The sequence below is a fragment of the Amaranthus tricolor genome, chromosome 1, assembly GCF_026212465.1.
Source record: "Amaranthus tricolor cultivar Red isolate AtriRed21 chromosome 1, ASM2621246v1, whole genome shotgun sequence".
Classification (NCBI taxonomy): Eukaryota; Viridiplantae; Streptophyta; class Magnoliopsida; order Caryophyllales; family Amaranthaceae; genus Amaranthus; species Amaranthus tricolor.
In genome coordinates this window covers 38,145,232-38,166,341 of record NC_080047.1, presented here as the reverse complement: position 1 = coordinate 38,166,341, position 21,110 = coordinate 38,145,232, and the positions used below count along the sequence as shown (strand labels likewise).

At 33.7% G+C, this 21,110-nt stretch overlaps 2 protein-coding genes and 1 non-coding gene across 3 annotated transcripts; 1 reads left to right on the top strand and 2 right to left on the bottom strand.

Annotated features, from left to right (window-relative positions):
* The first annotated feature begins 423 nt into the window (after positions 1-423).
* LOC130817167 (vesicle-associated protein 2-2-like) lies at positions 424-10,571 on the top strand. Its single transcript, XM_057682896.1, has 9 exons — positions 424-581; positions 947-1,023; positions 4,380-4,453; positions 5,047-5,128; positions 8,058-8,173; positions 8,248-8,427; positions 8,795-9,031; positions 9,126-9,203; positions 10,035-10,571. Exons 2-9 carry the CDS (start codon positions 975-977, stop codon positions 10,143-10,145), a joined length of 927 nt encoding a protein of 308 aa, XP_057538879.1. The 5' UTR covers positions 424-581; positions 947-974; the 3' UTR covers positions 10,146-10,571.
* Positions 10,572-10,679: 108 nt separating this feature from the next.
* Positions 10,680-16,991, bottom strand: LOC130817151 (sodium/hydrogen exchanger 1-like). Its single transcript, XM_057682895.1, has 14 exons — positions 16,676-16,991; positions 16,019-16,137; positions 15,300-15,397; positions 14,154-14,213; positions 14,003-14,049; positions 13,732-13,926; positions 13,597-13,643; positions 13,339-13,405; positions 12,971-13,071; positions 12,773-12,874; positions 12,541-12,679; positions 12,400-12,462; positions 12,172-12,255; positions 10,680-11,627 (listed from the first exon to the last, which is right to left on the bottom strand). The coding sequence occupies exons 1-14, from the start codon at positions 16,835-16,837 to the stop codon at positions 11,304-11,306; spliced, it is 1,608 nt and encodes a 535-aa protein (XP_057538878.1). The 5' UTR covers positions 16,838-16,991; the 3' UTR covers positions 10,680-11,303.
* Positions 16,992-20,825: 3,834 nt separating this feature from the next.
* On the bottom strand, positions 20,826-20,897 carry TRNAP-AGG (transfer RNA proline (anticodon AGG)). The gene has a single exon. It is a non-coding gene; the product is annotated as a tRNA-Pro (tRNA).
* Positions 20,898-21,110: the final 213 nt, after the last annotated feature.

Here is a 21,110-nt window from a genome sequence, read left to right as displayed (position 1 = left end):
CTAAATCATGCACTTGACCCCCTAACCCTATCTTAACAATGATAACATAAATATAAACTAACACTTGAAACACCCTCTTTTTAATAGCTATCTCATCCGTCCAAGCTCGCGTTTTGTGCGACTGTCCCCCTTCTTTATAAAATTTTTCAAATTGCAAACATACGTTCATAATTGATACTTATCGAATCGTTTTGGTTACCAAATTCATCAACCATACAATTTTAGTGTTCAATTTTAGTTTACGTTTTGGTTACCAAATTCATCAACCATACAATTTTAGTGTTCAATTTTAGTTTAAAATATATTTTTAGAGAGAAGTTAAAAGAGATAATTTTATGAAATTTATCAATAATAAATATTGAAAATTGGGTGACTACACAATAAAAATGATAAAAATATTTAATAAATTGAGAATTTCCATAAATGGTGATCGGAAATGATGATGATGAATTGATGACGAAGAAAATAATATAATGGAGTAAAACAAAACCGGGAATTACGATCAACATTCAACTTGAACATCATTCGTTTCCCTTGTCCACTCTGTGAACATATCTCTCTCTCACTTCCCAGTAATTCATGTGAGTATCTTCATTCAATCTTGATTTTGTTTTCCGATTTAATATTTTCATTCTTGATTATCTGCTTTAGCAATGCCGTTAATTTCTCGATCTTGCACTGCTTCCAATACTTAGGTTGAATTTCAGTTTATGCGTTGCATTTTTTGATTTATTTTGTTCATCTGGATCCTTTTTTGCGTATATTCTTTATTCCAACGGACTCAATCGTGCAAAAAGGGTAATCTGTGAAAAGTCATTGACTAATTGCAAATTTAAAGTTGCCCTTTTCTTTTCTTTTTCCTTGTGGTTTTATATATACTTTTTTCTTTGTGATTGTATTGTCTTTTAATTAACCTTTTTGATTGGGTTTCAATGATTAATTGTAGGTTGCCATAATCAAGTTTAACATAAGCAATGAGTATAGAATTGTTGGGTATTCATCCTCGTGAACTTTGCTTCACTGGTTAGTCTTTTTTTTTATTGCGTCTTCATTTGATCATTTGTTTTGGAATTCTTCTTTTTGTATTCAATTTTCAAATTTTTTGTTTTTTGTATTCCGGTGTTTGTGTTATGAATCTATCAAGTAGCGGAAGCTATGAGCTAAAACCAAACTTAAAAGTGTATGCAATGAACTAGACAATTATCAAGTACTGCCCCTGTGCTTCTTATTTTGCACAAGTTACAAACGAGTGAATTTAGTGAAAAAGAAAATTGAGTTGGTGAATGAGAAAAAAACAATTGGACGATAAAAATGAGCGGTTAAGATGAAGAAAGAGTATAAGTTTGTGGATGAGATTAAAAGACAAAGAGTGAGACTATTGCCTACAAAAAGGAAGGGTGCAAAATCGAGAGAGACACATGGAGTAATAAGATGAAATAAGAAAGAAATGCAAACAAGAACGTCAAGGTAATGAGGTTTATCAATGTGACTATATCCTTTTTCTAGGCTAGTGTTTTGTATTTTGTGTTTAAAGGATAATGAAACTACTAGCTCAACCAATATAATGAAGGTATCCCAATTAGGAAGATAATGTGTAAGGAAGTTAGTAGAGGGACGGAGAAATACATAGTAATGAGCATGGAGGCACAAGACGGATTCATAAAGCTCAAGCGATGAGATAGGCTTAATTTACAATGCAAACATATGTCCATATATATAGGCAAAGGGGGTAAGTCCAATGTGCCCACTTCATTTCTTAATGTTCAAATGTCCAAACACACCAAGATATGGGTTAAGCATCTTTGTTCTTATCAAAGTTTAACAACAACATCACAAAGGGACTTGGGTACCCATCTCAAGCTTCAACAAAATTCCAATACCACATTCATCAAATAAGCCATGCATTTCCTTGACCATGAAAAAGTTATGAGAAGCATGCGTGATAAATATAATAAGACACAAGAGTCAAACATTGACTAAGTCACAATTTGTCAACCATTTATTTTTAAGGGATATTCTATATGGTAGCAACGTTTTTTTAAGAAACACAAGTGGTAGCAAATCTTTAAAAAAATTCCACAGCGTAACATTGTACTATTGTACTTAAATCAACAGTTACATTATGATTTAAAATTATACGTTTTTTCGTTAATAATGTGAAATTACTCATATGCCCTTGTCTTAAGTTGGTAGCATTTACTCCTCCTTTTCAAATCACTGTAACAACTCATCATCTTCATTCTCATTTCTAATTACTACCAATATCTAATTGCTAATTAACAAGCATAGTAAATTAATTCTCTAAACTCTCAGAATACCACACCATTTATTTAATCTCCCACTATAATACAAGTATATCATCAATAAAAAGTCTTAATTTAGAATAGCTGGTTGTATTGTTGCTTACTCAAGCCATTTAATCTATTAGGAATACCAAAATTTTAAAATATTAGTATAAATCTCATTCAAAGCTTGCTTATCATTAATTATTGAACGACTACTCTTGTATCTTGCATAATTCAACAAACCATCTTTTATTGCTGAAATCTGACTAGGTTAAATTTCAGCTAGATAATATATGAAATCAAACAAGATCATATAATGTCAGAGCCATAGCCCCAAAAGATTGGGGTCGGCTAATATTAAAACTTGTACAAGATCATAAAATATTTAATTTTGAGGGAAGAACTGGTACAAGTCTTAATGTCTCAATTGGGTGAAGTCTGCAATGGATAAGTTAAGGAACGAAGTAGAGGATCAACTAGTATACTCACATGGAGTCTGGCGACTCTAAAGTGTACCCAATCCCTTGTATAACCTGTAAATCAAGATTACCATGAGTTATGAAGTCTGAGAAAAGAGCAAGTGAGAAAAGAGCAAGAGATCAATGTATTATGATAATCAAATGGGAGAGCACACAAAAGACCCACCACCAAATCCGTCAGACTTGACAAACTTGGGGAGCCCATCCGACAATCCCTGACGTTTACAACCTCATTGGGACAAAGGGCAATATCAACAATCACTTCACTTGAAGCTGAACCAGCAATGTCTATCAATGTCTTATACTTGGAAGAATACTCAGGGCCAACAATATCAGAATAATACTTCTTGAAGAATTCATGGAACCCAAATTTATAGGCACCATGTTCACTGTAACCAAGAAGGCTTGCGAAATCAAATCAAACCCACCTTAACTTACCTTGACCAATCCCAAAACTATGGGACTGAATTAATTTATGGAAAATACAGATTGATGATCAGCTTATATGTAGAATTTTTTGATATGAAGAGGATGAATAAGAAATGAGAATGATGATGCTGAGTTGTTACAGTGATTTGAAGGAGTAGTAAATGCTACTAATGCTGAGTTGTTACAGTGATTTGAAGGAGTAGCAAATGCTACTAACTTAAGACAAGGGCACATAAGTAATTTCACATTATTAACGGAAAAATGTATAATTTTAAGTCACAATGTTACTGTTGATTTGAGTACAACAGTACAATGTTACGCTGTAGATTTCTTTTTTAGATTTGCTACCACAGGCGTTTCTTAATAACACGTTGCTACCATATAGATATACCTATTTTTAAAGTGCAAATTGTTGTGGTAGTGAACTAAGCACATCATCATACTGAGCTTTTTGTTTCAGATTTGAATGAATATACTATACCATCAAGCAATGATTCTATATGCCCTATTGTCAAAATTTTAGTTTGACTTTCTTACCCGGGAAGACTAGTGGAATGCTATTAATTGGGTATAAATGAACAATGTATTGTCTATCCAACGAAAAAAGGAAAATCATATTCATGTGTCTACTATTTATCAATTGCAATTTCATGTCTACCTTGATACTCAGACATGAGTAGGACGCTGACACTTTAATTTGATTCAAAATCTTGGAATTTTTCACAAAATAGCAAAGTTGTACTCTTGGACATGTATCCATGTTTGACATGGGTATACGAGTTGAGTAACAAATAGGACAGGCAATGCAAGGTTTTTCTTTCAAATTTTGAGTGTTTGTCTTAGCAATATACATCGAGTCATGAAAACATTTTTCTTGCCAACAACTATGGCATTAGCCTAAGGGAGAAAACAGGGTCAATTGAAGCTCTCCTTTTCCCTCATGAATCACTTTATCTGTTAGAGCCTTAAGATTAGCCGATTAAAAAGATGCACTTCTTTAGAAAAAGCAGACATAAGGTTTTCTATGAGGCTGTGATTAGTGTGTCTATACACATAATTAATGTCTTTATTTGTAACTACTATTCCACGACGACCTCTTTGTTTTGCGATAGATCCTTACAATTACTGCTGTTGATTTAGAAAATACGTTTGTTGTGTTAACATGTGCAATTTTTTGTCCTTTCAGTTGAACCAAAGAAACAAAGTTCATGCTCTATTCAACTTACAAATAAATCAGACGAGCATGTTGTTGCTTTCAAGGTGGCTTAATCTTCATATATATATATATATATATATATATATATATATATATATATATATATATATATATATTATATATATATATATATATATATATATATATATATATTATATATATATATATATATATTATGCATTGACTTGTTCTTGCCTGATTTTTCTATCTTTAGATATGAGGAGGAGGTTTCGTTGACTATTATGTATGTTCAATATCATTTTGATCCAACAATAGTAATATGGCAAGGAGAATTTACTTTATTTTAAGAGTATGTTTGGATAACATTTTTGAAAGGAAAAAAAGGGGAGGGCTAAGAAGGGGAGGGGAAGGGGGATAAATGTATTTTCTGTCGAAATCATTCTAATGTTGGAAGAATTTCTTTTATACAAAATGTAAATGCATTCTCTCCTCCGATTCCCTTCCCCTAAATTTTTCTCTCCTCCCATTTTGTTTTCCAAATGGAGGATGAGAGATATTTTAAATGCCACTTTTTTGCGTTCTGCTTAGCTAAGACAATAATCGGAGCTTTTAGAAAATTTTGGGAGTACAAAAATGTCTATTTGTATGATTAAGTTTTAATATTTGGCAATGACAGGTAAAAACGACATCTCCCAAGAAATATTGTGTTCGACCTAATGTTGGCATCATTAGCCCAAATGGAAAATGTGAATTCACAGGTTTCTGCTCCTTTTCTTTTTATAAGTATCTTGTAGCTTTTGTTGAAGATTTAATCTCATTATATAAAACACTCAATGCTGTAAAATTTAAGTTTACATTGCTATGAAAATGGTTCATGATAGGCGATTGATGATATCATTGTGATAGTTTCTCTATTTCTTTATATATATATATATATATATATATATATATATATATATATATATATATATATGTTATTGTTTACTACTATGTGATGTTGATTTTGTATGCAATTTTTCACAAATTGAAATATGCTTTCTTTGTTCAAGAATGCCATTTGTTGGGCACACAAATAAATAAATGAGAGAAAAAGAGAGTACCATTTGTACCAGAATGCCCATGTGAATAGAAATAGAGAATGGTTTCCATGTAGGTGGATGGTGTGAATGAGGGGAAATCGATCAATTGCACCTAAAAAGCGTCTAAAAGGAAATGTTGATATTATTTAAGAATTTTAAAGGTAATATGGTGCACTCAAAAGAAGCGATGTGGGCATTTAATTCTCTTTTAAAGATTATCGTGGACATTTTTAGGGTCCCTTTAAATGTTGTTGAGTGTTGCATATTTTACAGTGCAACATGGAGTTACAACTATTCTCGTAGACATAAGCTACTTAGGGGGGAAACATAGTGCAAAAATACAATTTCAATAATGGTCGCAAAATGGATTTTGTAGTCTATGGCTCTATGCGGATGATTTTGCATTTAATGTGTCTATATTCCAGTCGTGGTAAACTCAAAAACCTTTATGATACGGGGGAGAAGTGCGGATGTGTATGCATTAGTTATTGGAAGTAGAATTTCGCATGTGACTTGCACAATAAGGGTGAGTTCGGCATAGCAGTTGAAGTAGATGTTAGTCTTACTGAACAATATCAATTTCCACAATTAATTGCACAACTAAATATTTAGCGACTATAATTGTATAATTATAGCTTTGGCCTTTCATTTTGAACATAATTTCTATTGTTTGAGTTCCTAATCTATGCTCATTACTAGGGTACTCGCAGTTTGCTTGCTATCCCATTTCCATTTTTTGCCCAAAATTACTATGGGGTCATGCTTCTTTTATAGTCTTACTCTTACCACTTTAAAGTTCACAATATCTCCACATGCTGCCACTGCTCCTTTTTGAACATTTTGGAGCATTCTTATTAGTTAAAACTCGTTATTTCTTTCAAAATTTGTTAGATAATACCTTTTATGGGAACCTTTTTTTTTTTGGTGGACACTACTTTAACCTTCTTTTTTGCCCGAAACTATCCGATGTCAATTTGTTTTGTGAGAAACCATCACTTATTCACTTTGAAGTTTGAACACTAAGTAAGAAATTATTATTTAAGTTGCCTTTCCCAAGAAACTACCTATTGATTTTTATGTGGGAAACTGTCTTTGCTGAAAAATTAAAGTATAACACAAGCCAATGCTGGAAAAACAAGTCAATTCATTGCCTTAAAATTTTTTTATAAAAAGCAGTATCTTGCAAAATTTTTTTTTTAAAAGGTAATGGTTTGAAAATGTTGGTACAAAGACAGTTTCTTGCAAAATCTCTATATTTTGTAATACTTCTGAAAATTGCGGTCCATATGTTATTATTTTAGAGCTCCTTTTCCCACTCTCTAGTACATTTGAGAGTAATATCAATTGGTTGCCAATTAATGTTAGACAATCTTGAGCTTTATCAAGTGATAATCTTCATTCACGGCTTGCAATACTTGAACTCTTTACTTTGCCATTATTGAGTTTCAGCCGGTTCTTTACCTTCCTAGCTTATCGTTACCCTGTTCCAAACTTCAAATAATGAGAGGTAGCTTATTTAGCAGATCCCAATCTCATCTGGGGGTGTTAATGTTGCTCAAGGTCATTTGAATCTCTTATTTTGCTTGTTGAAAGATAAGAAAAGTTTTACTGAACTGAAAAGATCTTTAAAAATTCTACCAGGGTGTGCTCATCCAATTTTTTTTAATTTCATCATCATCATACCCAAAACCTAGGGTCTGGGTGGGGATGAAAGACTGCAGACTATATCTTTATCTAAGTAGGTTGCGGCCAATTAGACCATCGGCTCGAGAAAACCTTTAAATGACAACAAAAAGAAACACACGAAAAATAGCACTACAAGTCTGCAAGACAAGTAGCAAGGCAAGACAAGTATTAAGGCTAATAATGTTACAGTATATAACATATCCTGGGGTCTCAACAATCAGTTTAATCTTTTGGTTGAGTTGGTTCCTTGACATGGTATCATAGCTAGCGTGACAAGAGGTTATGGGTTCGAATCTCAACTATCCCTCATTTAAAGTAGAATATTTAGTGCGGGGTATGAGGAATACTTGTGCTGCATCCACATTTCTAGCTCAAAAGGCTCTCGTGTGAGGGGGCGTGTTAGAGTATATAACATATCCTGAAGCTTCAACCATCAGCTTAAATTTTTGGTTGAGTTGGTTCCTTGCCAAATAACATAAAACAAAGAAATATAAATAACAATCATAGAGGCCATAATAATAAACTAGGCAAAGGTAACTATCTATGGTCCAGGACAAGAATTTGGCGTCTCCAACTAGTTTTATCTCTATTCAAGTCCTTACAGATACAGTATATGTAATGTTCTATGCTAAACATTTTATGTATGGTTTTCTGGTATGATATTACAGAAGTTAGATCTCTGTCTTATTATTGCTTTTAAATTTTCACGAGGAAAGTACTAGCTATGTTTTACCCTGGAAAAGGTGGAACCATTATTGTTTTTGAGCTATTGACTTCCCACTCTTTTGAAATAAAAACTGAAAGGATCATATACTTTCTGAATTCATATTTACATATTTAGCACGGTATGAACTATGGATGATCCACATATTTTTATGGTCTTGTTTAACGATTTCTTTCTATGCTTATTTCTCTGATGCAGTTATTATGCAAGTTCAGCGTGCGGCGCCACTTGACTTGCAGTGTAAAGATAAATTTTTGATTCAAAGCACTGTTGTTCCAAGTGGGACTGTAGAAGAAGACATTACTCCTGGCATGGTAAGAGTAGGTTTGCAAGGTTTCAGATTTTTTGCGGAAGAAAGTTTCTGAATTTTGATATATGATGTTTGCAGTTCGCTAAAGATTCTGGGAAATATATTGAAGAGAGAAAGTTAAGAGTGATTCTTGTTTGCTTATCTCAGTCCCCTATTCTTGCACCTGTTAATGGAGTTGCAAGTCAAGATCTACCTTTCGATATCCCACAAAACAATAAAATCTCCTCTGGGGTTGAAAATCTCCCCCCATTGCAAAAGGTACAACTGTCTCAAGTATGTGTGTGTGTGGTTTTGTGTTTCAAAGGAAATTTTCACCAGCTCTATATTACTAGTTTAGTTTCTGCCTATCAATTGTCATGTTCCTAGAAGGATATGTGGCTTATAATTGGAATTGATTTTCTTAGTTGTAGATTAGTATTAGATAGTGCCAAATGTAGTGTAATCTTTGTTATTGACGATCCCTCACATTGATTTATCTTGGTTCATGTAGCCAATCCCACATGTTGGCAATTGGGATTAAGGCGTTGTTATTGTTGTGTAGTATGTTTACAAGATGACTCAATGTCTTTAGTATGTTTATTAAGATAGCTTACCTTTTTGTGATTCATTACATGGTACAATGTAGGAACCAAAAGGGTTAAAAGTTGCAAGACCTATTGAAGACTCAAGGTTAAAAGATGATGCAGAAACCATATTGAATGATAGTGAAAAGGTGTTACCAATAGCTGAAAGTATTGAATACAGGTCAGTAAAAGGCGAAGAGGAGATAAAGTTGCCTAAAAATGAGATAGAAGATGAATTAAAGAAAGAATCCGAGGAACTGAAATCAAAACTTGATGTTCTGGGATTAAAGTTAGTTGAGGTATCTTATTTATATTTTTTGGATTTATTCTATTGAATTAGAAATACTGTACTCTCTCCAAAGGAGATAAGGAGATGCTGAAAATGTTTGTCAGGCAGAGCAAACTGTTGTGAAGCTAAATGAAGAAAGAATGAAGGCTGTGCAAGAGAATGATTTGGTCAAGCGTGAACTAGTGAGTTCTATACTTTGCCTCGCTAAATTCTCTCGTATCTTCATTTTAAGCAGTGGTTTGGTTTAGGAAAGCTCGGTTTTGTTTGTTTGGCAAGCATGTCAACAGCACTAAAGAAACATTATTTAGTTTACATCTTTGCTTAGATTTTCACACTTTAAATCATACTTTTTACTTCATGGCAGGGGGTCTTTGAGGGTGTGTGAGGCGATCGTCCGCACAGGGGCCCTTCTTTCTCTCGTATATATGAAAATGTTAATCAAAAAAAGAAATATGTTAAGTTTTTAATAAAATAAATATATTTCCTATAAATAATGGGCAAAATAAAAGTTTTGCACAGGGCTCTTAAATTTTTCAAGACGGCTCTGTTTATGGGATGGTATATTTTAGTTTCTAGGGAGTGGGTGTTGAGTAGATAGTTAAGGCAGAATCTAATGCTGTCAAATATGAGTGATTATGATATTAAAACTCATACTTAGCCCGCATTATGATTTTAAAAGGAGCTACTTTTGTGAGAGTCCGTTTCTCGGTAAAACAATCTCAAAAAAAGCTTATATTCGGTGAGACGACCTCAAAAAAGAAGCTTATACTCTTACAATATGTATTAAATAGGCTGTTTAACCATGTATAAAATGCATCTCTCGGTGAGACCGCTTCATGCAATAATTTTTGTTTTAAAGCCCGTACTTGGACAGATCCGATCCATTTTCACATGAGACCGGCCCAACCGTAACCAGCCCGTTTAACACCTCTGCACATGACACATCATTTTCCTCATGTATCTTCAAAGCACTTCTTCAATCAACAAATTTTTTTTTTTACTTCTATTTGCAGGCATTGATGAAACGGAAAATTGGTGGAAAGACGGTTCATATGGGTTTTCCTTTGTTGTATATTTGTATGGTGGCACTTATCTCTCTGGCAGTGGGATATCTGATGCAATAGGTGGCTGGAATTTATGGTCAGCTGTAATGGCTTTGTTCTGGTACTGTCGGTGTCTGATCGATATTTTTTCTTGTTCTTGCTAAAAGGTGGAGTTCAATGGTATATAGTGAGTGACGATAACGATTAAGAAAAGTGAATTGAGGGATTGAAGTTCTATTGCTTGGAGAAAGAGAATTGCGGTTTATGTGATTTGTCTCGATGAAAAGATAGTGTAATTTACATAATTGGTGGGTTATGTTTACATAGGCATAAGTTCTATTCTAAGATTGTACCTTTTTTGTTCCATTGAGTGTACATTTGTTATACCTTTATTTTTTAAAATTCCGACATTTTAAGTTTGCTACATATGATTAATTTTTTTGATTAAATGTAATAAGCTTAGACACAATTGGAGCAGCTTGTTATTATCGAGTATGTTTTATTGTGGCGGCGATTTTGCTTTCTATGCATTAGTGTATATTAGATTTTGAAAGTGTAAGATACTTTGGAGGATACAAAGACATAAACTACTCCCTTTATCCATTTAAATTTTGCGACAAGAACTACATTAAACTTTTACTTTAATTTTCGAGATGTTGTAAATTCAAAGAGGCAGAGTGATACAAGTCTAATTATGTATGACCATTTGACTGTTGATATTCCATTTAATCAGATCTTATGTGCTATTCAAGGCTAATCCCTGCTTATCTCTACACTCTGCAGTTCACCATGTCATAAGATGGGCATATACTTTCCTATCAACAAATAATGATGTTACTATGATGAAGAAATCCACCCAAGATTTTGCTGAACTTGAGAGCCCTATATGAGCTCCAAATAGACCGAATGATCCTGCACCGTCAAGATCGATCAATCGAATAGATAGTGTTTGATCACGTTCACCATCACAACAGCAATCCATTTAGCTGCTAGTGCTAGCTCGAAACCTTTCACAACTTCAAACCAAGCGGTCGCGTGATTCTTTAACCATTTCAGATGGCAATGGAAACCCTTGCCCGTCAAATCACCGATACTTAAATAGCTAACAGTTACCTTAGAGCTACCTCATGGTGAAAAAAAAAAAGCCATCCTCCACCACCTTGCTATAAAACCAAGCTCCGTTCAACAAGTATGTTGTGAGAACCTATTACTGAAGTAGTCTACTTTCGGTTTTTTCGTTCACTTCCATTGTTGAAGACTTCCATCAGTAGGTGAACCGGGAATCAAGGGCACAAATCCTCTTCCTCCAAAAACCGGTCTCATGAAAGAATCATCGAACTTCCGCCAATAATGATGAACCGTAGGAATAGGTGTAGCAAAAAACATCCTAAAACTGGTTGGAGTGTTCAGCATTTGACTACTTGATAAGGCTTCACAATAATCTCCATCCTCTAGGAGAGGCACCGTTAATGATTTAGACGATGACGGATCGGATTCATCAATATTGATTCTCGGTGAAGGAAGCAATTTTCTTACAAGAGGTTTTGTCATTAGGCCAAACACCTGCACAAAGGTGTAAATAATCAAGTTTCAGAAAAACTAAGGGCCGCAAGTAAACAATTCTGACAGTCTTATATGTAATGTCACTACTTGGTTCATAACATTCATCACTTCAATGCCATTAAGTAGGTCCCACCAACGCGGGGTTGAGGAGGTCAGGTATGCGCAACCTTACGTCCTTACCGGTGTAACATAATTTGCTATTTGAATTCATGATTCGCTCAAATTTGCCCAAGAATAGCCCAAAACCGACTATAATACGCTTTTTTCAATTCGCGATTCGTGGGGATATTAGCGAATATGTGACATTGGTCCTTATCCTTGTTAGTGATCCGATCAGTGAAACATAATTCGCTAGTTTGTTCGCCTTTTGGATTCACGATTCACTCAAAATGGTTCGAAAATAGCCTAAAACCGACCATAATTCGCTTTTTCCGATTCGCGATTAGCAAGGCAAATAGAGAATCATGTGATACTGGATCCGATTGATTCTTGGTAGCAAACATCATCGAGTAAGTTTTGTTATAAGCAAAGACGGTTGTCTTACCACTGTACTGAAAAGAACAATTGTGATGGTACTAGTTATCATCATAGCATGCTCATGCAACTGAGTATGGCCTGATCTTGTGAACTATCAAGAAACAAAAACAAAAGATCAAAAGTTTCGGTATGTAAATGACTCAAACTGAAATATTATCGATTACATCTCGTTCAACTAAAAAAGGCGCAGCCTGGTGCACAAAGTGTCCTTACGGAGCAAGGTTCTTTCGAGTACCTGATTATAGGCAAGTGCCATCGAAACAGCTCCTCGCATGAGACCAGCCCACCAAACCGTAACCTGAAAAACTCGTACCTGTTTTAGGATAAAGTTTAAGCCTATAATTTCAGTAGATTGCACAAGAAAGGATAATCTTACCTGCTGTTTTAGGTTGATTTTCTCATTCGGGGACCTTTTGGTTAGGTTGGACAGGAACGACAAGGGGAAGACGAATGCAGCTCTACCAAGCAGAACCAGTGCCAATAATAGTGAACTCACACCGACTGATGTGCCAGGGCTGCGGAGAAGAACAGAAAAAATAACGAAAAGACTTGACCATATAGGCTATTTTGTAGGGAACAATATTTGTCTACAATCGAACACAATGTACCTATCGCTGACCACGCGCCATTTCTCGATGTCCAAAGCGTCCATACCAACATAAAGAAAGATAAAGATTTCGGCAACAAATGATAAAGTGGCGAAAGCATGTCTGTGAAATGTCAGTCATGATCAAGAAGATATCGTTAAACTAAGATGCATACTCGTATTTTTTTTAAAAAGAAGAACATGTTGGTCTAACACATACTTGGTAGTCACTCGTGAACTCTCGGTCACATTATGCCATGTATAATGCGACATAACTATTCCGCAGAAGAACACAGTGAGAATCGCACTTAGGTTGAACAACTGCACGACAATCAACCATTAGCTTTTGATAACGGGCGTTAGAGGTGTTCAAAACAGACCTGATGACCCGATATTTACCCGACCTTGAAACTGAATCTAACTCAACCCGACTTCAAAATGAATATAAAACAATGTAAAAATCAATGTGGACACAAGATCCGATTTTGAACCGACCCGAAACATCTAACCCGGAAACGACCCAATTACCCGAATGAACACCTCTAACGGATGTTAAGAATTAGGAGCCCCGAGATTCTATAAGCTTACTTCAGCCAGCATATACGAGAAATATGCCATGAGGATCATTAGAGCGACCTCGCGATCAGTTGAGTGCCTGTAATAAGAGAAACAAAAAGCGGCACACTTTTTATTCTGTTTTTCAGAAGCGGGAATTACAGTTCCAAACATATAATCACTGTCTCATTGAATTTGCTACATCCTAGAAGTCACAGTAAGACTTTTATGTACTTTCTGGAGCAAACTCAAAGCTACAGAGAGACTACTACATAAAGAGCTCTAACCAACCTGCCAAAATAGAGTGTCTTGATAATGTATGCACTGAGCAATCCTGTCTGCATGACAATCAAAGGAACTGTCAAAACGAAACGCTGTAAGCGACACAAATCAAAGGAACTGAAGATGCGGGGGTTCAATTCTCACCAGAACTCCGAGAATGGTGCTCGTGATGAACAAGTACAAGAAATTTCCAACAAATTGCCAACAAATGTTTGAACTAATGTGAGAAAGATCAAATTTTTGAATAGCATGGAATAGCACAATTGAAGTTGCATCATTTACAACACCTTCCCCGAAAACTAAGCTATATAGCAAAGGTGTTTCCTCTTGATTAAGCACCTGCATTCCCCAAAATAGAAATGTTAATCGTTCTGTTACTTTCCGTTTTAGGGACTGAGGAGGATGGTTTGCGAACCTGTAACGTGCAGACAGAATCCGTGGCAGAAAAGATTGCTCCAATGGCTGTCGATATAACAAGCAGTTCAAAGTAATGAGTCAAAGTGTTGAAACTTGAAAGTATTGATAAGTCCTCTATCAAATAGAAACACCCATGTAAAGGACATTACCAAAATAATCAGCCAATGTAAGGGAATTTATGTTGAAATTGCTGAATATATGCATAGCACCTGAGAAAGGAATGAAAAGAAACCATTTTTTGATTACTATTAGGACTAAAGGACTAATGAGTGACAATGTGATATGAATTGGTAGAAAGTTGCTACATGCATTTGATTATTTAAGTGGCTCCCACCTTGGGTGGGGTTTGGGGTGGTCTGATATACGTGACATTATTCTTGTTAGTGATAACACGAAACAAACAAGGAGGTTGTTTTCGATTGACCCTTGGTAGCAAATATCATGACTTAATTGGTAGAAAGTTATAACGCAAAACAAACTAGGAGCTAGTGACAATGTGATATGAATTGGTAGAAAGTTGCTCCTACCTAGCTGGTGGGGTTTGGGGTGGTCTTTGTATGCAACATTACCCTTGTCAGTGATAACGCAAAACAAACAAGGAGGTTGTTTCCGATTAACCCTTGGTAGCAAACATCATGACTTAATTGGTAGATAGTTATTTAAAAGTAAAAAACTCATCAAAGGATATAATACCAAATGAGTTGGTGACAATGGGATATGAATTGGTAGGAAGTTATTCCCACCTAGTGGGTGGGGTTTGGGGTGGTTGGATGTACGCAACATTACACTTGTCAGTGATAAACGCAAAACTAACAAGGAGACTATTTACGATTGACCCTTAGTAGCAAACATTATGACTTAATTGGTAGATAGTTGTTATTTAAAAGAGAACAAAACTCACCAAAGGATATAATACCAAATGAGTTGGTGACAATGTGTTATGAATTGGTAGAAAGTTGCTCCCACCTAGCAGGTGGTGTTTTAGGTAGTTGGATATACGCAACATTACCCTTATTAGTGATAATGCAAAACAAACAAGGAGACTGTTTCCGACTGACCCTTTGTAGCAAACATCATGACTTAATTGGTAGATAGTTGCTACATACATTTCATCACCCAATGCCTAACTGTAGCTCCCAACTAGGGTGGGGTTTGGAGTGGTCGGATATACGCAACTTTACCCTTGTTAGTAATAACGCAAAACAAACAAGGAGACTGTTTCCGATTGACCCTTGGTAGCAAACATCATGACTTAATTGGTGAATAGTTGTTATTTAAAAGAAAACAAAACTCACCAAAGGATATTATACCAAATGAGATTAGTGTTCCTACTGCACCAAATAGCATTATAGTAATGAAGTTCCGAAAAAATTGCTTCTTTTTGACCTGAAATCTGTTAATATAAGCACAAAACATCAAACTCCCTAAATGATAAGGCACTTTCATCGCATTAGACACCCAATTAGAGATGAGTAACAATTGTAACTTCAGTGTGTAATGTCATGAATCGTCCCTGCTTCTCCGTTCATTATGATCATTACTTAATGACATTACACACTAAATCAAAGAAACTTGACTACTTGAGTGATCATTGTACAAGTCTATCACACGACTACAACAACATTACAATAATGTTAAAGCCTTAATTTCAAAAGATTAGGATTATTCAGTTCAAGTACTCGTCTACATGACTTCCTCTTTTCCATTTATTTTTATCTACCCTTTCAAACCATAAAAGTATATAACATATTATGGGGTCTCATTCATCAGCTTATACTTTTTGTTGAATTGATTCCTTGACATGGTATCAAAGCCAACGGCTTCCAATCAACTAGAAACAAAAAATCTCTTTAAATCTACATTCTTCATATTATTTTCACTTTGCCTCTTTTATAACATTTCTTATTCACCCAAGAAATCATTCATTTTCATTCTAAAAGTATATTACTTCAATACGAGAGCTTTTTCAATGAAATGTAGCAGAAGGACTAAGACAAAAGGAGTTTGGACTAACCCAGCATTGAAAATGATAGGGGGCAAAAGATAAATGAAGAACAGATCCTCACTGAAGACCAAAATGTGAGAATTTTTCCCTCCTGATGTTAACAAGATGACGACTCCTGTACACAATCCCTATTCATCCCATTACATAAACATGTAAAAAAAACTTATAACATACATTTAATAATCAAAGAATTTGTTATGATATATAACACAATGTTGCCTCTCAACCATCAGCTTCAGCTTTTGATTAAGTTGGTTTCTTGATATGGTATTAGAAACCAACATAACAAAAGGTCATGGGTTCAAATCTCAAATCGCCTCTCATCTAAAGTGAAATATTTAGTGCTAGTATCCACACTTCTAGCCAAAGGGCTTTCGTGTATCTTGACGCCTCTATCGGGATAGTTTATCCCACATTGACAAATAAAAGATGGTGCACACACTTTATAAGTTATGGAAACCCTTCTTCCCATTGCCATATGGTTTAGATGTTATCTCCTTGATTTATAAAGTGTGTGCACATCATATTTCCTCGATTATATGCTAACATTCACAATAAATCCATCATAATTTAAAGGTCTCAACCATCAGCTTAAGCTTATGATTGAGTTGGTTTCTTAACCTAACTAATAATAAATAAAACAATATATAAAAAAAGAAATAATACAATGAGCAAAGCAGTAATGGAGTCATTGATCCAACGATTCTCTTCAAGCAAATGACCAATGACAATACAAGCACATAAAAGAGCAACAAACAAGTTCATAGACACAACTGGTGTATGATGAGAAGTGGGTTGAACATAGTGTAGAATATGATGAACCACCATTTTTAGTGTTGAAGTTTATAATTGTAATAACGGTCAACTGTTTAAGGGTAGTGGACTAGTAGGTGTAGGAAGTGGACAACTAAAAAGGGTTGGTAGAAGAACTGTTCCTAGGACTTAGAATTAATGAGATTATTACAAGAGGAATCTTGTTATGACTGATAGTGACCTTAAATAAGGTTGAACAATGAGGACGAACTACAACCCTACGAGGGTACGCCTTGTCTAAAAAAGTGCTATTTTTTTATAGCAATGGCGAATTCACAATACTAATATAAGGCAAAGGCAAGTTCCGCATAGCAACAATGTTAAAAAAATAATATCAGTGATCAATGAATTATTTTGGAAAGCTTTTTTAGTACATGTAGATGTTCTCAGGACGTTATAATTTATATCATTTTAAAAATAAAAATAACATTTTAGAATTTTTACAATGTTTTTTCCGTAATTGAGTCTATAATTGCTATTTTTACAGAATAATATAATTGTACAACAACTACTACCTATTGATAAGAACTACTCTTTTGGTCCCACTTATTTAGTATTATTTGCTATTTTAGTATGTCTCATTTATTTTGCATAATTCTACTTTTTGTAATGCTCCACGCTTTTTAAATCATTTATACATTTTAACTTTTTTTTAAAATTTCATTAATACAATTTACCCTTTTTCTTCATTGATTACCAACTAGTCATATGTTTTCTCTAAAAAACACACACTTTCTCTTTGCTAATTGTTACTAATTGAAAGGGACGAAATATTACTTCACAGTTTAACATTTATTTTCGCATATGTGTTGAACAAATTCGTCTACTATTTAAGCATGTTATATTTTACACATATGATATCGATAATTTTTAAATCAAATGGCATTAAATATAGCCTAAATAGTCTAGACAAAACCGAACCATTTTTAGGAAAAAAAAAAAAAAAAAAGTGATGAGTGATTAGTTAAGTAGGGTCAACCATGGCGCATGTTTTGTCCAGCCTTAACCTCGTGCACCTTTTACTAATATTTTAATGTCATCTCCTCCTTTTCCTCGTGTACTTTTTTCATTTACTCTTATTTCTCCTTTGATTCCCAATCTGAATTGTCGGCTACTCCGTATTTGTATTTCACTATTTATATGCCCATTTGTCGCTTCCTCTCATCATACTTCATTAAAGAAATGAGGAGAGAATCTCTATGAAAGATAAAATTATAAGGTCAAACCTTCTTATTAAATTCTTATTTTAAAAAATTACTTCTATAATAAATACTTTTCAGTTTCATATTATTATGTGTATTAATATGAAAGGTTTTATAATTTTAGTTATAGTGTAGCAAATAATATAAAACCTATAAATTTGGTAATTTGCGTAAAGATTCAAATCACTTATTTCAAATTTAAATTTTACTCCATCCGTTTCTTAATGAAATTTCCACAAAGAATGTTCACGAAATTTTTTTAAAAAAATAAAATCTTTTAGATAGTGAATATATTATTTTATTGAATAATAAATTTAATGGTGAAAAAGTGGGTACAATGAATATGTAGAAAATATTAAAAAAAGTTAGTGCAAAATATAAAAACCAGAACAAATAAATAAATGTTATTATGAAGTTAGCGGGAAACATACGGAGACCATACGAAATATAAAAATGTTAAAAGAAAGTTAATGGAAAATATATGGGTACCATAAACATTATTTAAATATTAAAATGAGTTTAAACAAAGTTATTTTTGTCCAAAATTTGTGATATAAATAGAAAGATTTCTTATGGGAACAACTCAAAATGAAAAATGAAAACCTTTTCAAGGAACGGAGGGAATACTATTTTAACCACTAGAATTATCTGTATTTCTATGTTATAGTTTAGTATGGAAAATAGATATAGTTCTCTTGACTATAGGTGTTCATTCGGAATATCAGATCGATTTTGATTTAGATGTTTTAGGTCGGTTCAAAACTGAGCCTTGTGTCCAAATTGGTTTTTGCATAATTTAAATTACTTTTAAAGTCAAGTTAAGTCAGGTTCAATCACAAAGTTGGATGGATATCGGATCGTCGGGTAGTTTTGAATACGTTTACTCTCTACCAATCATATGCAATAGGATTAATTCGGGCTGGTTTGGGCTCAAAATAAAACATGTCAGTTTGGATAGGGTCCACAATGAGACCGCCCAAGACTACCCGGGCGTGGCCCATGTAGCTTGGCCTATTATTGAATGGAGTATAGATAATTGATCAAATGAAATACATCCAGCCAAATTGAGTTTCAAAACAACACATATAAGTGGAAAGGAATCAAAATCAATAATATGTAACACAAAGTAAAGCTAAAGCCTTAGAAGAGAAGGGAAAGAGAGGACATACCAAGAGATGGTAGTGATTGTGTTATTTGGCAAAGTGCTCAAGTGTTTAGTGTTAGGTAGCAACTAACAACAAAACAATACTAAAAAATCTTAATGCTTTTGTTTGTAATTTAGTACTCCAAACTTTTACCTTTTTAATCCTATTGTCTAGTCCTTGTCCTTCTTTTTGGTTCAACAAAATGTGGATGGTAGTGATCATTATTTTTTTTCAATAAAATAAGGCTAAAAGTGTCAATTTTTTAAAATATGGAGTAGATGCTAATCAAATTTTATTTTTTCCCAATTGTTCACAAGCCAAATTCATAACTCGTCATTGTTGTTAACTAACAGTATTCAATTTATATATAAAATCATATATCTATAGATGCTTATATATGCTGGTTAAATTGATATGAACTTTATTATGTAAGAGCATTAACTCATGTTCAAATTAATCTCATCAATCACATTTTTCAAAATATTATCGACAATTTTGATTTTGTTATATATTCGCTGATTGTTCATTAATAAAGTACATGTAACTATCAATATACAACACTCCAATTCACCAACACATCACTTGAAACCGATTCTTTGTCTTCTTATCACACCAAATCAAAAACAAAGCTCCTATTTTATTTCCATCGGCTCAACCAACCAATACATATTCGACCATAGCTCAAAAAAGACATTATATTTTTTCTAAAATGAAAACTACATGATAAAATTTATCCAATTTCCAATTATTCTAAAATTTCCAAAATAAATGAAAAGATTTACGAGTATCCAAATGTATTTACAAGTTTGACTGTCTTATTCTTTGTAAGACTTTTCACTTGTATATTATCCAGTTTTGAAATACTTGCAACTGTAGTGATATACACGAAGCAATGTTTTTTCATTAACCACTATTGGAGTCGACCTTTTGAGTTCTTTGAGCCTTGCCTTTATTGCCCTTTTAGGTCTTTCGGTCAACCAAGTTAATAATTGATGCATTATGACATTATATTGACAGTCTGTTTGTTGTTGGTATTAAATGATGGGATACACAAACGTGTTGTGAAGGTATTTGATCTAAGATACATGTTCACGGAAGATGACATCTTAAACAAAAAAATTGTTCTTGAATCAAAGTCTAATCCTTCATGCATTCTCAATTGTGGCCATAGCATAAGGAGTAGAAATACTCTCACTTCCACATAAGGGCTTTTCTTATTCAATTATAAGTTAGGCTATTTTATGAAAAAATTAATAGTTAGAAATAGAATCAAAATTGAAGTGTATACCCATGTCCTAATGTTACAGATCATACACACGAGTACTTGGGGTAAAATAAAAAATACAGATAACAAATTTTGTTTTTAAATGTTTGTTTTCCATTGTGTTCAAATGTTGGTTTTCCATAGGCAATCCCGTAAGAACATGAATTTTATACTTATGAGGTATTTGACAATTAATTGTTGACTTGTTGGGTTTAATTTGTTTGACCAGCTAGTAACATTATTTTTTTTGTTTACGCCAACTGTAATTTCATATAGATATTTGGTAAATATAAGTTGTTAGAATTGGGTTGAAAATGCCAAAAGCTAATTAAAAAAATTAATCATAGTAATTTTTTTTGGCTGAAAATTCAATTTGTTTTAAAAAATAAAAAGGGGCATTCCGAGAATTGAACTCGGGACCTCTCGCACCCTAAGCGAGAATCATACCACTAGACCAAATGCCCATCGTTGTTTAATTGTTCCTATAATATATAATTTACTATTTAAACTGATTCCCTACTTTCAGCTGAAATGTTGGTCCATCACCAAGTCTATTTAAAGCGTTAGTCTATTTTGTTAGTGGTGTTAATGATGATAATAAAAATAATTTTTTAGTTTAAATATTTATAATATATAATATATTATTCTCATTATTAGAGCATGAGTCAATAAATTAC